At 37.2% G+C, this 15,697-nt stretch overlaps 1 protein-coding gene across 31 annotated transcripts in view; it reads right to left on the bottom strand.

The window, feature by feature from the left end:
* The window catches only part of nrxn1a (neurexin 1a), a 394,460-nt gene that overhangs the window by 38,205 nt on the left and 340,558 nt on the right, over window positions 1–15,697 (bottom strand). For 21 of the 31 annotated variants that reach the window (XM_041251357.1, XM_041251339.1, XM_041251355.1 and 18 more), the window contains one exon: window positions 2,406–2,493. In XM_041251357.1, coding sequence (XP_041107291.1) covers window positions 2,406–2,493 — 88 coding nt within the window. The remainder of the gene's footprint in view (window positions 1–2,405; window positions 2,494–15,697) is intronic. The other 10 variants (XM_041251340.1, XM_041251371.1, XM_041251345.1 and 7 more) reach the window with 1 other exon arrangement.

Genomic DNA, 15,697 nt, shown 5'->3' with positions numbered 1-15,697 from the left:
CAAAACAAGACATTTACACCATTCCCAAAAGGGGATAAGTCAAAGAATGAAGTGAAACCACAGTGTGAAAGTAGGCACTTTTAAAAATGGAAATATTCTCTTAGAAAGACAAAAAACAAAAAGTTTGTGCTAAAATGTAAGCCTGATGATGTGGAAAACCAATCTCAACAAAACACCTTACACCACTCACTGTATTGCCTGAAGGCAGTTTTTGGGAGATTTGGCATGCAACATAACCATGTATTTATGAGGAAAGTCCCACAGTGACTTTTTTTTGTGTTGGTCTCCATTATGGTGGCAGCCCATAATAAGCTGTAATCTATAGAAAAGGAAAACCGGATGCCATTGCCAGACAATTCTGATGATCTTACGTGTACACTATCTATGGGATGAAATACACCTCAACTGTATTTGCGGACATCAATCACAACATTCCGACAGAAGTTAGCAAAACCGTTTCTAGGACAACACAGGTGAATTGAAAATAATGTAGGACCAGTGAAAGTATAGCTGGACAAATAGATTGGAACCACTTCTTTCGATTGAGAGTTTTTTTATTTTTTGTGGCTTTAAAAGCAAGAATGTTTAGCTAAAATCTATGAGGCTCACTGAAATCACATTTAGTCACATTTTTGCAGGAAAAGCAGCAAAACAAAATACTAGAAAAACAAACAAACACCTTCACCATGTCAAATGAGTGAATGAATCATAAGGTTTATGGGTCTGATTCATGTAAGATTGACTCCTTTTCTGGTTTATTTTAAACCAGATCTAGATTTTCCCCAAGAGGGTTGCCTTCCCTTGAAAGTAGAAAGGAAAGTCATAGCTCTGACTGGCTGTAAAGTCGAACAGCAAAGTATTCAATTTACTGCAGGCTGATCTAACAGGAGATCTGGGAGATTATCTGCAGCAGTGCGGGGCTGAAACGGGATTGGAAAAAGAGCCCATTTCTATTCATTAATAAAACACTAGAGTGAGTTACTAGTGATTAAGACCTGACAGCTAACCTTGTGGGGCTGACACCCCACCGTGCCCCCCTTTAAAGTGTACACATATCTGGAACTTCTTAAAGCTAAATAGCCCTTTTTATTCTTGAGCTGCATATTAAGAATGTCCAATTGCAATTAATATATACATTATTGAACACCATACAAGTTTCTAATAGTATATAAAGAAAGATCATCTCAATGGTAAATATAAATTATTAACAAATACATAGCTAGGTTAGCGATTGCAGTCTTATTTTTCAGAGTTCTGTAATGATAAGGCATGATGACTTATTTTGTTTTGTAAGATTTAAAAGATGATTCTACAATCACAGGCTCTGCATTTATACACGTTCCATTTTTTTTAAATGAAATTTATTTTCATATTGTGTGTCCCTTAAACTTTCAACAGAACTTAATAAAGTAAAGTGGAAAATCTAGGCAGGTATAACAATACCCAGTCCACTTTGATTAAAAAACATATTCTCAATAAAAAAGTACTGTATTAATGCAACTCTTTAGTACGAATTTGTCAAGAAAGAACAGGTGAGAGCTCTTGTGTGTTTTTATTGTAAAATAAAATGTTTAAAAAAGCCATTAATAATCGATTAAGAAAAACAAATTATATACTTGAACAAAATCCTTAATGATAATTATTCCACATAGCATTCCTGCTGTGCACTGTAGCAAATGCACAAAACTCAGAAGAGATTCAAGTGTTCCATTAATGGTTTAGAGGTCCCAATTAGTGGTATATTGTTTTTCAGATTGAATAACTGCATTATATATCGAACACCACATGGTATAATTCTCTATTGATAAAAAGAAAATAGCATGGTTGGTGGGGCCTTTTCAATAAAATAAAAACAGTCATATAGTTCCTAATATACCCATTTTGGAGATTTATTTATTTTTCTTTTGGTGTATATCTGGATTTACCTTCCACTATAGATCAACATAAAACATCATAAAAAAAAAACAAAAAAAAAAAAAAAAAAAAAACTGATTACCCGTTAAGCATAATAAATTATATCAGATCAGCGTAAGGTGTCAGATAAACTTAATGAATCACTCGAGCATCCCCCTATTTCACAGAAAAGTGTTTAAGAATCAATCACACAGTGTTTCACACAAGGATGGTTCTCCATCACCGTACTTAAACCCATATCTGACTAAGCCCTGATTTATGGACAGAGTAGGGCATATTGTATTTGTAACAGGGATGCACTTCACCCCCTTTATTCTCTTTCAGAAGCCCCTGAGGTATTTGTAAGAAGTGGGGATGATTATTTGTTGCAAACCACCAGGTGTGTTTTGTACAGGGGACTTAAAACAAAAAAAACTCCTTCTAATGATATCAATGTTAAAAGCACAAACACGTTGACACCAAGAAAGAAGTAGTAAAAAGAGATGACTAACCTAACCCACCTGAGCTCGGCTCACATGGATCAATGTCCTCATCATCACTCGGACATTCAGCAGATGCCACAAGCAGGTCATCCGTAGGCTGTAACAAAGAACACAGGCTTATCAGAATGCAGAACACAATGCGGTCATAATGTTACCATACTGGTAAGCTACAACTAGTTGTTTATGATGTAGTATGCAAAAAAAATAAAATAATAATAATAATTGAGTAGATGCATTTGGATAAAGATGTCAATGGTTAAAATTGTGGACCCAACTTGAAATTTAAACGCAAACAACATTGAATGAAACTGTGTACTACTTCTGCCATTGGAACGCACCAGCTAACCAGGTTGCCAAGCCAACCAGCATATGCTGTTCAGGTCCTGTGCTTGACTGATGAACAAAGTCCACTTTTCTTTTAACATTACTAATTCTGCCAGTAGAGCACTTTTTTTAAATCCAGCCTTTCTCTGAACCAATCTTTTATCTAAGCAACACATATCGCCCCTGTACCAGAAGCAGGTTGGATAAACCTGGTTGCTTTGTATTTGTTTCTTTAAAGCAGTGGTGTATCTGCAGCAGAGAGTCATTGGTGGGTGAGCTACTGTAGGTTCCTATAGCGCCTGTTGTTCTTAGCACCGCATATTGTTTCCCAAGCCAGTAGGTTGAAGCACCCACCAGGATTATATTAATGACTCCTGCATACTCACACACAAGCCTCTGGCTTTACTCTATTATTGCTATCCAATATATAAAGCGTAGGTTAAAAATGACAAAAAGACAGAAACATATTGAGTGGGAGAAAAAAGCAGCAGCTATAATGACTGAAGTATAGCCTTTTATTCTGTTACCCTACCACTACCCCAACCCCATAACTACCACCACATACAGGTATTCTCACAGCTGTATAAACCTTGTCAACTACAAAAAGCTGTAACCAGACCGGCCCATAATCAATCTCATGCAAAAAAGAACAAAAAAAGCATTTTGAAAGGACATTTCAATTCTGTATCATTGAGGGATATATTGCTTATGCCTTTTTTCAGGTTTTATTTTTTATTTTTGTTCCAAAGGCCCAGAGACCATACCAGTGTCAAAGCTGTTAAAGCAGCATTAAAAGACATAAATAGGCACACATACTGTATTCTGGTAAGATCTAAATTTAGGGCACTCAATTTCTTTCCACCCTGTTTTTTATTGTGACATAAACTGCATAGTTATTTAAAAAAAAAATTAAATCTGCTATATAACATCAGCCATTATTCTGATATAAAGCATTACAGAAATCGAGTTACCATGACTCTCCCTGAAAATACTGTACCTCCCAAACTTAAAACACAAGAGAGTTTTTACTTGGAGAGTTGACAACAGCCAACAGGGTGTTCCGATTTTTGGAGACTGGATATCGAAAGCATTCAGAGTTTTGGAGAGTGGATATTGGAAGTTTTCTAGCCAATAGAACAAAACGTACATGGAACGTAGAGAATATAAAGCTGATCTGAATGGTAGGTTGGCTGAACCAATTGTAGACAACTGAGACATTCAAACTTGTCACATCTATCAGCCCAAATTGTTTGATTTGCATTTTTCCTTGAGTTTACCGCATCAATATTAAGACGGTTCAGTGAAAAGGTTTTAGACTGTGTAGCTATAGTACATTTACCCTCGAGTCAATGCCAAAATCAGACAAGGGCAATTCAGCATTTTACAAGGAGTCCACCTCGCATGCCAGGTGCTTCTGATTCAGTGCGGGGGACGATCAGGCAGAATCTTCATGAGAAAACAAACAAGGTTTCCTCCACAGCCATGCTTAATTGGCCGACTGCAACTTCCTGACAGCCGACTTAAATAAAATCCACCTACTTTATAATACAGTCCCCAGGAGCCTGTGTTTTACTTGCAGAACGAAGAAGAACATGCTGTAATGAACTCGTTTTAATAGGATTTAATCTATCTGTGATCCAAGGCATACAGTAATGGTCTCACCAAGAGTGGACTTCGTAATGAGCCTGGAGTGTTTTTTAAGCAAATGAACATCTTGCAAAATGAGACAAAACACAACAAAACTGTATCCTGATTTGTCTCCATGTAAGCTTTGCAGTGGCATATATTTCATGATTAATATATACCAGTAGCAGCCTTGTATTTTCACCTTCCACCTATCTATCCACTGGCTTTCTAAATAAACTGAATGGCTGTCTGTCCACATACAAATGTACTGCACTTTAAAATGTTTCCATAGCTGAATGTACACAGCAACATAAATAAACTGATTTATAATGATTCAAAACAGTTCTCTTCCAGAAAACCTGCTCATTGATCAAAAGCAGTAATATATAAAGGTAGATGCCAATACGGTAGTTTAAAAATAAAGTTTTGTAGAGTAATCCCTAGTGGAGATTCGGTATCGGTAAGCAGATAGATCCAGGTTTGTCTAACCAATCCTACGGAATATCACACTGTACATGATCCTGCAAATCAGATTAACATACAATATAAGATATAGTATCTATGCTTTATAAATAATAATATATAAGCAATATATCTCATCCTGTTATATAGTTTAAGCCCTAAAACCCATCCTAATATGCCTGCAAGAGTCCAAGAGTCCAAGACAAAACTACATATAGTATCCTGTATGTATCTAGAAATCTAGAATAATCAATATATATATAATATCTATATATATATATATATATATATATATATATATAATATATATCTATATATATATTATATTATATATTTATATGTTATATTGATAATTTGAAGTTTGTGCCCTGTTTATTATAATTATTATTTAATAATAAAATAATTGGAAATCAATCCTTGTTACTGGAAGGAATTCTGGAAAGAACCACAACCAGCAACTCATGCTGTAACTTTCAACAATGTACAAATCAAACTGCAATCATTCTTTTCCTGACCCCTCCACAAAAATTGTCGTCTGTTGGCTCTCTTGCATTGTTCCATTATAAAGTGTTATTATTTCTAACAAGAGGAATCTTTTTACTGAATATTTCTAGGGTGAAGGGCTTAAGGACTTCTGAGAAGAGATAAAGCATGTAATGTTGTGTCTCGAGCTAGAAATAGAAATTAAAACATTGTTGACTTCATTACCCTGTGACATAAATGATGGGGGATGCCAACGGACAATGTATGACAATACATAAAAACGACAGTTCCCTGAAATAGATGATGACCAACAACTATACTTTTGGGATATCCTGCCACAGGCCAGGTATTTACTGAGCATTTTATGTCAGAGGTGCTGATAGCTCCCTCCGAGGAGTGACGTCCTCAGTGCCGCCTACCGAAGGATTAAGTAGTCACTCAGCGGAGTTCACATTTTCTTTTGCAACGAGCACGCGAATGCGAGTGATGCGACCTCGCAAGGTTTGTTGATTGTCTTCTCTTTCAGGGAACCAGAGTTACACAGGTAACCTAACATTCCCTTCCAACAACTATACTTTTGGGAAAATATATCAAAGCAGCCGCGAGGGAGCGTGAGCAGACAGCAGACGAGGGATGCCTCGCTACCACCAAGTAGCCTTTGTGGTGAGCGTGCAACCTCCAGGACCCTTGTGCCTAATGAAGGCACAGATGGATCTACCACATTGAGTTGGTAGGACCTGGTGAATGTATGCGGGGTAGTCCAGCTAGCCACAGTAGAAATATCAGCCAATGAGGCACCTCTAAAGATATAGCCATTCCTTTGTTAGAGTGCACAGCCATCCTTCCAGGTGGGGATAGGTCGGCATTAGTATATCAGTCGAAACTGTGTTTACAGTCCAGTGGGGCAGTCACTGCTTCGAGAGGTGCTGACCCAGGATCCTATCCACATAACATCTCAATGCTTGAGCCGGGCAGAGGGAATTCAATCTCCGATCCTCCTCCGAAGAAAAAGGAGGGGAATGGAAAGCCTCTAGTTCCATTGACTGGTTTAAGTGGAAAGCCATAACCACCTTAGGGAGAGAAGCGGGTTTGTGTGTAATGACACCCTGTTTCCATCATCCCAAACACGCATACAGGAGCTGTGCACTGACAGAGCCTGTAGCTCACTAACCCGCTTAACAGAGGTGATGGCTAATAGAAAGTCTGTCTTCATAGAGATATTTCAACTCTATAGAATGTATAGTATCAAATGAGGCCTTAGTGAGAGCCTTCAATACACATCTAGACTCCACTCGGGGAGGATGTCCTTTCTAGGAGGACGCAACCTCCGTGTGTCCTTTAAAAAACGGTTCACTAGTATATGAGCGCCTGGGACACTGAGTCAATGGGGACATAGCATTCAGATATGGCTGCTAGGTACACTTTCAGAGAAGAGGAGGATCTACCCTCTAGCAATTATTGTAGAAACCGTAAGATGATTGCTATAGGGCAATAAATGGGGTCAGGACCTCTGGCCATACACCAAAGGAGGTCCGCCGCCCAATTCATCACTCAGGGAAGATGAACAGCCCAGAGGGATAGGAGGTTCTTTTTTCCCCAGGTCAATAGCCAAAGGCTGTGCGGTGCAATCCCAAGGACCATATTCATCCCTGGCGGTTGACATACGCTACTACAGACATGTTGTCTGTGCGGACAAGGACATATCTCCTCTGGAGCACTGGGAGGAAATGCTGGAGAGTGAGGTGATCCACTCGCAGTTCCAGCGCATTTATGTGCAGGGATGTCCAGCAACCCGACCAGGACCCGCGGACTCCTCTACCTAGCCAGACTGCACCCCAACCCGAGTTGGATGCGTCTGTCGTCACCACCTGATGGCTGTGGATCACTCCCATCCTTCCACCTTCGCTGTGGATCACTCCCATCATTACGCCATGCCTCTACCAGCGCAGGGCTTCCCAGCATACGTGAGACACAGTAAGCCGACGGTGTCTGTCGCGTTTGCGGTGTAGCTGGAAGGCATTGAGCTACGCTTGGATCGGCGCATGTGGGGTAACTCTAGTTGGATGGCTCATGAAGCTGCCGCCGTCAGACCCAATAACACCAATTGTACTGTGGATTCCTGTTAAAACAGGGTTAAACAGTTGTGAATGGCAGCAAATCTCTCGTCCAACAGGAAGGCTCGCATTATAAGGGAATCCAGCCGGAGACCCAAGTAAACCGTACTTTACACCGGTATTAATTGGCTTTTGGCATCTTTGAGGGTGACACCCAGTCTCACAAGATGCTCTGTCACGATCGCCGTGTGGGCCACTGCTCCTTCCTACGACTAGGAGCAGATCAACCTGTCATCCAGGCAGCTCAACACTCTGATCCCTTGCAGCCACAAGGACATTAGAATGGCATCCACGCACTTTGAGAACATGCAGGGAGTTTAAGGAGAGGCCAAATTGCAGTCACCTGGCCAGACAGAGTGGAGGATGTAGCAATGTGTGAGCATCTGGAACCTCCTCTCCCTCAAGAAACTGAGATGCCGAGGTTCTGAGGCACCAAATGCATCGAAGCACGAGGTAGCAAGGCAATGTGAAATACTAAAATTCAAAGAAAACCATTGAAAATTCATACAAGTTAAGTGCAAAGTAAATTTAAATAAGTTGAGAAATCTGTCTGGCCATGTTGCTTAAAGTATAATGGGGTGAGGTTATGTTGGAAATGTTTACGTTTCAACGCACATGAATATGGGCATTTTATGAAAAAAAATTGTAAGAACAAAGCAGTGAATACATCACAGTAGAGCATCCGATGAAAGTCTCTGATCTGACCACATAATAGTCCACTCTGATTTCCCCTCCAAACCCTGACACAAGACCAGCTGACAACGTCTGATTGACGGATTCACTTGCAAAGTAGTGCTACAGTAAGCATTAGTGGACTTTCCGGAGAAGTTTCTGTGTTAATTTACATCTTCTCCTTGGATGAATTTAATAATTGAATCTCTCTTAATGAATTCCCAAAGTGGATGAAAAGTTGCAAATCACATAGCTGTCAAGCAGGGATCTACATTTAATTAGTTTCTATACTATGTAGCTCATCACTATAATCCAGCTACCATTAGTGTTTTTTTTTAAACTTGTTTTTCACCTTGCCTGTCAATCCTGGAGGTGCCGTGAAGACTTGAATTATACATAAAAACATAACAAAAGTTTGGGAACAAAAAAAGGCCATTTGACTGATTCAGGACCGTCCATAGCACACCATTCTCCCCTACTGGGGGTAACTAATTTAGAAGCACATTATCTCGTTATTTTGTTTTATGTTTCTAGTGTTTTAGATCCTACTATCTCACCTGGGAGTCTATTCCAATCATGTATGTAAAAACGTGCTTCCTAACTTCTGTTCTAAACCTACTTTTACTCAGCTTTTCTGGCTTGTACTCCCTAGGTCACTTCACCTCAGCAATGTCTTTTGGGTAAAAGCATGTTATTGGCTGAAAGTATGTCAGTCAATAGGGGAAGCAGCTGATTGGTTATTGACAGGAAAGAGGACAATAAAAGGGTGGTGACAATTTCACTCTCCATGTGAAATGACACAGGAAGTAAAAAACATTTAAAAAGCATGGCTTCCAAAATGAGTTTTCTTTAAGATAGAGTAGTACCAAATATCATGTTCTGAAATTAAAATATACATTTGCTATAGCATGTGCTTTCAAAACTGCAGATTTCAGACCTATAAAATTAATAGATGTGCATAGCGGAGACATTTTATGGAACTATTTTGTTAGCTGCAATTACTTTACTGTTGTAAAAAAACAACAAAGCAGGAAATCATGACAGACAGTAGATGTCATACTTAGCAAGGGATAAGAATTGATTTTGTTGCAGTACAATCCATATAGGAGAATATAGGACTTCATTGTTGGGCATTGAAATCATTATCTCAAATTCTCTGAAAATGCTTGTGTGGTATTTGCACATGGTACAGTAATTAAAACTAAGTCAAAATCAAATGGTCAATAAACACAGTCCTGTCAACAGACAGCCTTTTTTTCCCATTGTTTTCTAATGTCATAACTTAGTTTACACACAAGGGAATGTGACTGTCAAATGCAACTTGACACAGGGAAATCAATTAATATAGATCACATACAACAGCCATTTAGCAAAAAATAATGCTATTTCACAATAAAATGCACAAGTGGATAACATGTCAATAACGTGTAAACTGTCAATAACCGCAAACTTGTCCTGCAACTATGGAGTTCTGTTCTCAATCTTGTGCTCTGTCTATTAATGTCATAGCTTTGTGAAACCTGCTTCACCAGCAACATTAAGTCCTGGCTGTGCGAATGATCCATTATGGAACAAAGTGTCCTACATAAAATTAGACCTCAGGGGATCCCACTGTGTTCTGCATTTGCTTACCAAAATGACAAAACCTCTCACTGATGCTTTATTAGCTACAGAATTTGGCATTTCTTTAGAATTCAGTGCAGATGAACTGTCATCCATTAAACTAATGCGAGTCCCTTGTACACAGCAGCACTACTTTATATACTGTGCACAAACACATACATCTCTCTCTCTCTCTCTCTCTCTCTCTCTCTCTCTCTCTCTCTCTATCTATATATATATCTATATATATATATATATATATATATATATATATATATATATATATATATATATATATATATATATATATATATATATATATAGTCTATCTATCTATCTATCTATCTATCTATCTATCTATCTATCTATCTATCTATCTATCTATCTATCTATCTACAGTATCTATCTAGCAACTCCCATCCACACATACATAAAGTGAACACTTGTTTGTCAACGCACATCTGCAAGAACTGTGATTTACGTTGTCTTGAATTTGTGTGTTGAGTTTTTTTGTTATGTTAATGTTAACAATCTGTTGACAGTACAGTAGTGCTTTAGATCTTGTTACAGGGCCCACAATACTATCATCTACAACATCTGCAGTGCAGCTCATATTTCTTACACAAAGAAAGACTGCATATCCATTGTTTTGCGGGGAGGGGGCAAAACTGTAGTATGCCATATCATTTGTTTCATATGTGTACACTGCCTCTGACTAAATAAAAGTGAATCAACTGCTTTTAATTAATTTGCCACATGCATCCACCCCGTCACTACCACCCCCACTTTGCATTAATGCATCAACCTACAAGCCGCTCATTGTACTTTTTGATTATTTACCACAAAGCAGGGCGAGAGTGGAGGCAGTTCATGATTGGATCCCTTCTGCACTTTGTAGTTTCATTCCAACTATCTGCATCCCGAAGATGGGAGGCGGTTATGAGTCACATTTGTATTATTCGTGCTGTGAGCAATGCAAACTACACAAAAACAAATTGGTGTGCCCGATCAATTTCATTAACTTGGACTAGTGCGTGGTTCTACAAATGAGACAATGATCATGTCAATCTTAATTAAATCAATCAATCATCCAATCGACCCTAATTAACTTTGCTATGTACATTGTTTTATCACACACCTGCCAGCCAATCTTTGAGGATCACTATGTACATCATCAGCAAAAAATGACTTTTCAGTATCTGCACTCTGGACAGAACCCAGAATTAAACTAGAAAACTATACATTCTGGAAGCGTAACTTTTGTAATCAGTTTGATTACCAGGAGTCTGTCCTTGGCTGGTCTTAAAGTACTGACCAGAACATTCAGAGAGACACCTCTATAAGAAGACAGTAAAAGTCTAAAGTCTTGCTAAACTGGAAAGAACCCACTTTATCAAGTTGCACTGACTGTAATAAAACCAATAAATACGGAAACAGTTTTCTATGACTCAATCCATTATTGTACAGTTATAATATTTACATTTCTTTAGTAGAAAATACATTTAGTTTTATATTATTTGTATGGCTTACTTGGTCTAGCAGGAACTTGCTTTTTCTTTTCTTTCTTTTAAAAAATAAAAATAAAAATAAAAATACCAGTTTCTTACAATTTCACCCAGCAAAGCTCATTCCTTGAATATGTCTTTCTACTGCTCTTTTTCCACACAAGGGTCGCTAAAAATGAAGGTAAATGATATTGCATCATGAAGGAATGTAGAATACCGCTGAACGAAGGCTTATCTGTTGCAACTAACTCTAGGCTAACAAGACACAAAGACATATGAATACCAGAAACAAGCAACGTTACCCCCATCTTTCTAATAATGTCTGTACAGACCTACACTCATATTTTAGAATGAGTAAAGCAAGTCAGCGACTGTTTATTTGTATGTTGACAGTGAAGCGTTATATGATTGGCCTCATAACTCTGAAGCACTTTTTACACTTCGAGATGTGCTGGTAAATCATAACAGAAATTAAAAGATCCCTAATTATTTACCAGAACAAGCCAACACTCTTTGACCACAGGGTGCCAATTGTGAATAATTGCCTACAAATCTTGTTTATCATATTCCGACTTAGCGTTATAAATATTTCCATATATAATCATGCATCTTAACAATTCACCTCTGCAGAATGAAAATATGAGAGAAGCACAGCAAATTGCTCTGTACTGCTATTTTTTTTTTTAAAGGGTTGCTTTCAAAAGCATTGGGGTGGATTGGTAACATAATAAAACAAACTTGCAAATCAATTCCCGGTTCTATATCCCTCTTTTTACCACATGCATGTTTGCTAAATTGTCTTTCTCCCTAAGGCTAGACATACATTTGTGCCTGAGTGCTGATATGCTGTGAAAAAAAAAAAAAAAACGACACAGTTTCAGTCTTGGTGCTTCATGTTGTGCCTGTATAGTAGTGATAATTCCCATCCTCTGAAATCCACTGGGCTTTACCAGTTGAATATGGATAAACCCTGTAGTTTTTCCACATTGACAACTGAAAGGAGCCCCTTATATCTCTGTGCTAATTAATTTCAGCAATGAGAAACAACTTTCAGCAACACACAACTGCAAAATAAAAATAAATATAAAAAAAAAACCACTGCTTCTTATAGAAAAATAACACTGAATTTGCCCTACTTTTTTATGTTTTTCTCCCATGCAACATTCTGCCTACCATAATGATAGCGGGCAGAACCATAGAAGTCTTTATCAAGTTAACCCAAGAGCATGGTTCAGCCTAATGAATGAGCCATCAAACCACTCAGGCCAAAAAAAGGATTCTAAAATACTAAAAAACAGATTTCTTAAACTGGCCCCTTATTTTTGTACCTGTCTTACAAAAGGTTAGACATTTCAACTCCAGAAAATCTGAGTGTATTCACCAAAGTAGCCCATTCTTAAAAGGAATTGCAAAGCAGATCATAATACAGTACATTGGTTAACATTGTGACACCATGATAGTGCAGACCCTGGGAACTACTTCCCACCCAAGTCCATGTTAATAGCCTTAGGGTATCCTCAATCGCCAGAGGAGGTCATCCAACGATAAACTACAACTGCTGTAGTGTGAGAGAAGCATAATTTCCTATTTAATTGGTCAGCACCACACTAGAATGGTCATTCTTTAATATAATTTATTTATAGCTACAATTTATGATTTAATTTCTGATCACTTGGACACATATGCCCCATTCACAGTTTAGGATTAGCAAAATTTCATTAGCAAAAGATACTTTTACCTAGGCTTTCCCAAATATCATGGCATGCTTGGCTCTTTAGACCAGAGTTTCCTGTTTAAATATTAGTACCACCACGATTAATTAAGACATAGATTTTCACAGAATCGTTAATAAAACGGAGAGAGCTTACTGCTGTTGGTAGGTGTGGAAGCAAATGGAGGTGCCAGGAAAGCAGAGCTAAGCTCAAGTGCTTATTAAAATCTTCTGAACGTGGTAAGACTTTGGAAACACATGCTGGCATGATGGTAGCGGTGCATTTTCTTTAATGCAGTGCTGCTGGGGTTTGCACATGCCCAGACACAAACCCCTGTGGACTCCTTTTCTTCTCTGCTACCTCAAGAAGCTGATAAGCTAAGCTTTGATAAAGATGCATCATTTTAGCTATAGAAAGAGGAAATGTTGGCTCTGATAATTTTCCACTATATCAAGTAGCAAGTCAGTCCACAGAACGGACTGTTATTAGATGTTTAAAAAACTATAATCATAACCAAACAACCCAATACAGTATACCCCAACATTGGATGGTAATTATATTTGTATAGCAACATCACTGTGCTTAAAATAGCAACATCCGTTAAGTGTGTCTTCTATAGTATACTTAATTAACCAGTACATAGTAATACACTTTTTGGTGTTTTATATATATATATATATATATATATATATATATATATATATATATATATATATATATATATATATATATATATATATATATATAATTATTAGTTAAATATATATAAAAACCCTCAAGTAATTTTGTTAGTAACTTCACCCGAAGATGGCTGTTCGATCAAGCTCGTCGCACAACCATACATTTCTGAAAACAGCAAGAAACTCAGAAGTGATCCGTGTATATATTTTTGAACACTGAAATAGACATGAAGTGCATTTTGAAAATCATACTGCCTCTAGCTTATATTCAAGAAGGAGATATTTATTTTTTGCAAATCCAATTTTTCCACCTATGGGCTAGTTCACTTTAAGTAGAAATGCTAATTCATATTAAAGGGTTTATTATAATAAGAGAATGTCAATTAAAAAAATATTTTCCTTTTTTTTCTGTTCTGATAAATGGGGTTTTGAGTGCTAGATTTTGTATTATTAATAATAGTGTGTAAAAATATATAATATTTAGTTGGCTTCAAAGCTAAGTATTCAGTGTCAGCTATGTGATGTGCATAAAATCCTTATTGAAAACAAGTTGCTACTGCAGACTTTTTAATAGATAGTTATAATGTATGTCTTAAATCTCAGCTGAAGTCACATATTTTTCTTCCGAGTTACTTCATTACACAGGTTGCTTAAACAACTAACCATTTACCTTTGCCTTCATTCATTTACATGAAGCTAAACAATACACAATACTTTGTTTTTAACTCTCTATAGATTACTTTCCCTTTTGGATTTCTTTTATGTTCCTTGCCTTTATTAAAGTAACACCTCACAATGCAGACGGCCTTTAATGATATGCAGTAATGCAGACAACGCATCAGAGTGAGTTCACAAGTCAAGGAGAATCTCACAAACAACCTACTGTATCTACTGGGAAGAAGGCAGAAAGAACACGCACACACGCACACACACACACACACACACACACACACTTTTCGTGGCAAAAGTAATTAAGATAACACATAGCTGCATTTAATTTTTTAATCAATAAATAGCGCTAACATTACTTGAATTTAAGACAGTAGCTATGGTTTACAGAACATATTATTTTGCCTTTATATATATATTAAGTCAACATTCTTGCACATTCATACATTATATTTTTTACAGCTATACCAAATAAAGCAAATACTTCTAAATCTGGAGCGCTATACAAATTGGTGATTTAAAAAAAAAAAAAAAAAAAAAATCTTATTGCAAGTAATAATAAAATAACTTCACACACACACACACACACACACACACACACACACACACACACACACATATATATTGACTTGATGTATTTAGGAAAAGATCCATGTTTTTAATAAAGTAAACTAACAGCTCCCCAATGTGTGGAAGTGAAGTTCCTCACCAATCACTCTGTGACTTTGCCTGAAATTTGACATTCAGTCCCAAACCCACTAGAGGTAATAGCATTGTATCTGTCATTCTAATATAAATGCCAGTGTCTAAAAGATGAATGTAGGTTAGATTCATGTCCATGCCTAAACTTTCAACAAACACAAACCTAGTGCTGCTCAAAAACAGCAGGCTTCGTTCGAAAGGGACTTGTGATCATTTTCTAATCCTGTTTTATCTGATTCGTCCATAAAAAGAGTATATTATTTACTGACCCCTGATATGCTACAGTGCTATTTTTATACACACCTTTTACCATTTTTTTTTTTTTTTAGTTATCTATGTATTTATTTGTACATTCATCTGTCTGCTTAAATTAAACAAAGTCAAACTCAAGTTTACACTAAGTCTTACATCCCAGTACTTTGCTAATCGCTTTTACATTTGATTTAAATGAACTGCACAGATCTGACTGATCTTTCTTCTCACTGTGCATCTTCAGCACCAAGGATCTATTGGGAATTAGGTAAATCTGTAACTCTGTAGGGCAAAGCCTTTTTTTTTTTTTAAAATCACAATGGAGGTATCTGTACATTCACACACTTCATATTCTGTTTACATACATTAATTGAAACCTAGAACAGCCAGGCCCCACTAACACAACAAATAACACAACCTGGATCTCCTTTATGTACATGTGCACACAACCTACAAATTAGCTCAGGCACAGCTGCATGCATAAGGCTTAATAAACAC

The sequence above is a fragment of the Polyodon spathula genome, chromosome 5 (assembly GCF_017654505.1).
Source record: "Polyodon spathula isolate WHYD16114869_AA chromosome 5, ASM1765450v1, whole genome shotgun sequence".
Taxonomy (NCBI): Eukaryota; Metazoa; Chordata; class Actinopteri; order Acipenseriformes; family Polyodontidae; genus Polyodon; species Polyodon spathula.
This window is presented reverse-complemented; position numbering and strand designations above follow the sequence as displayed.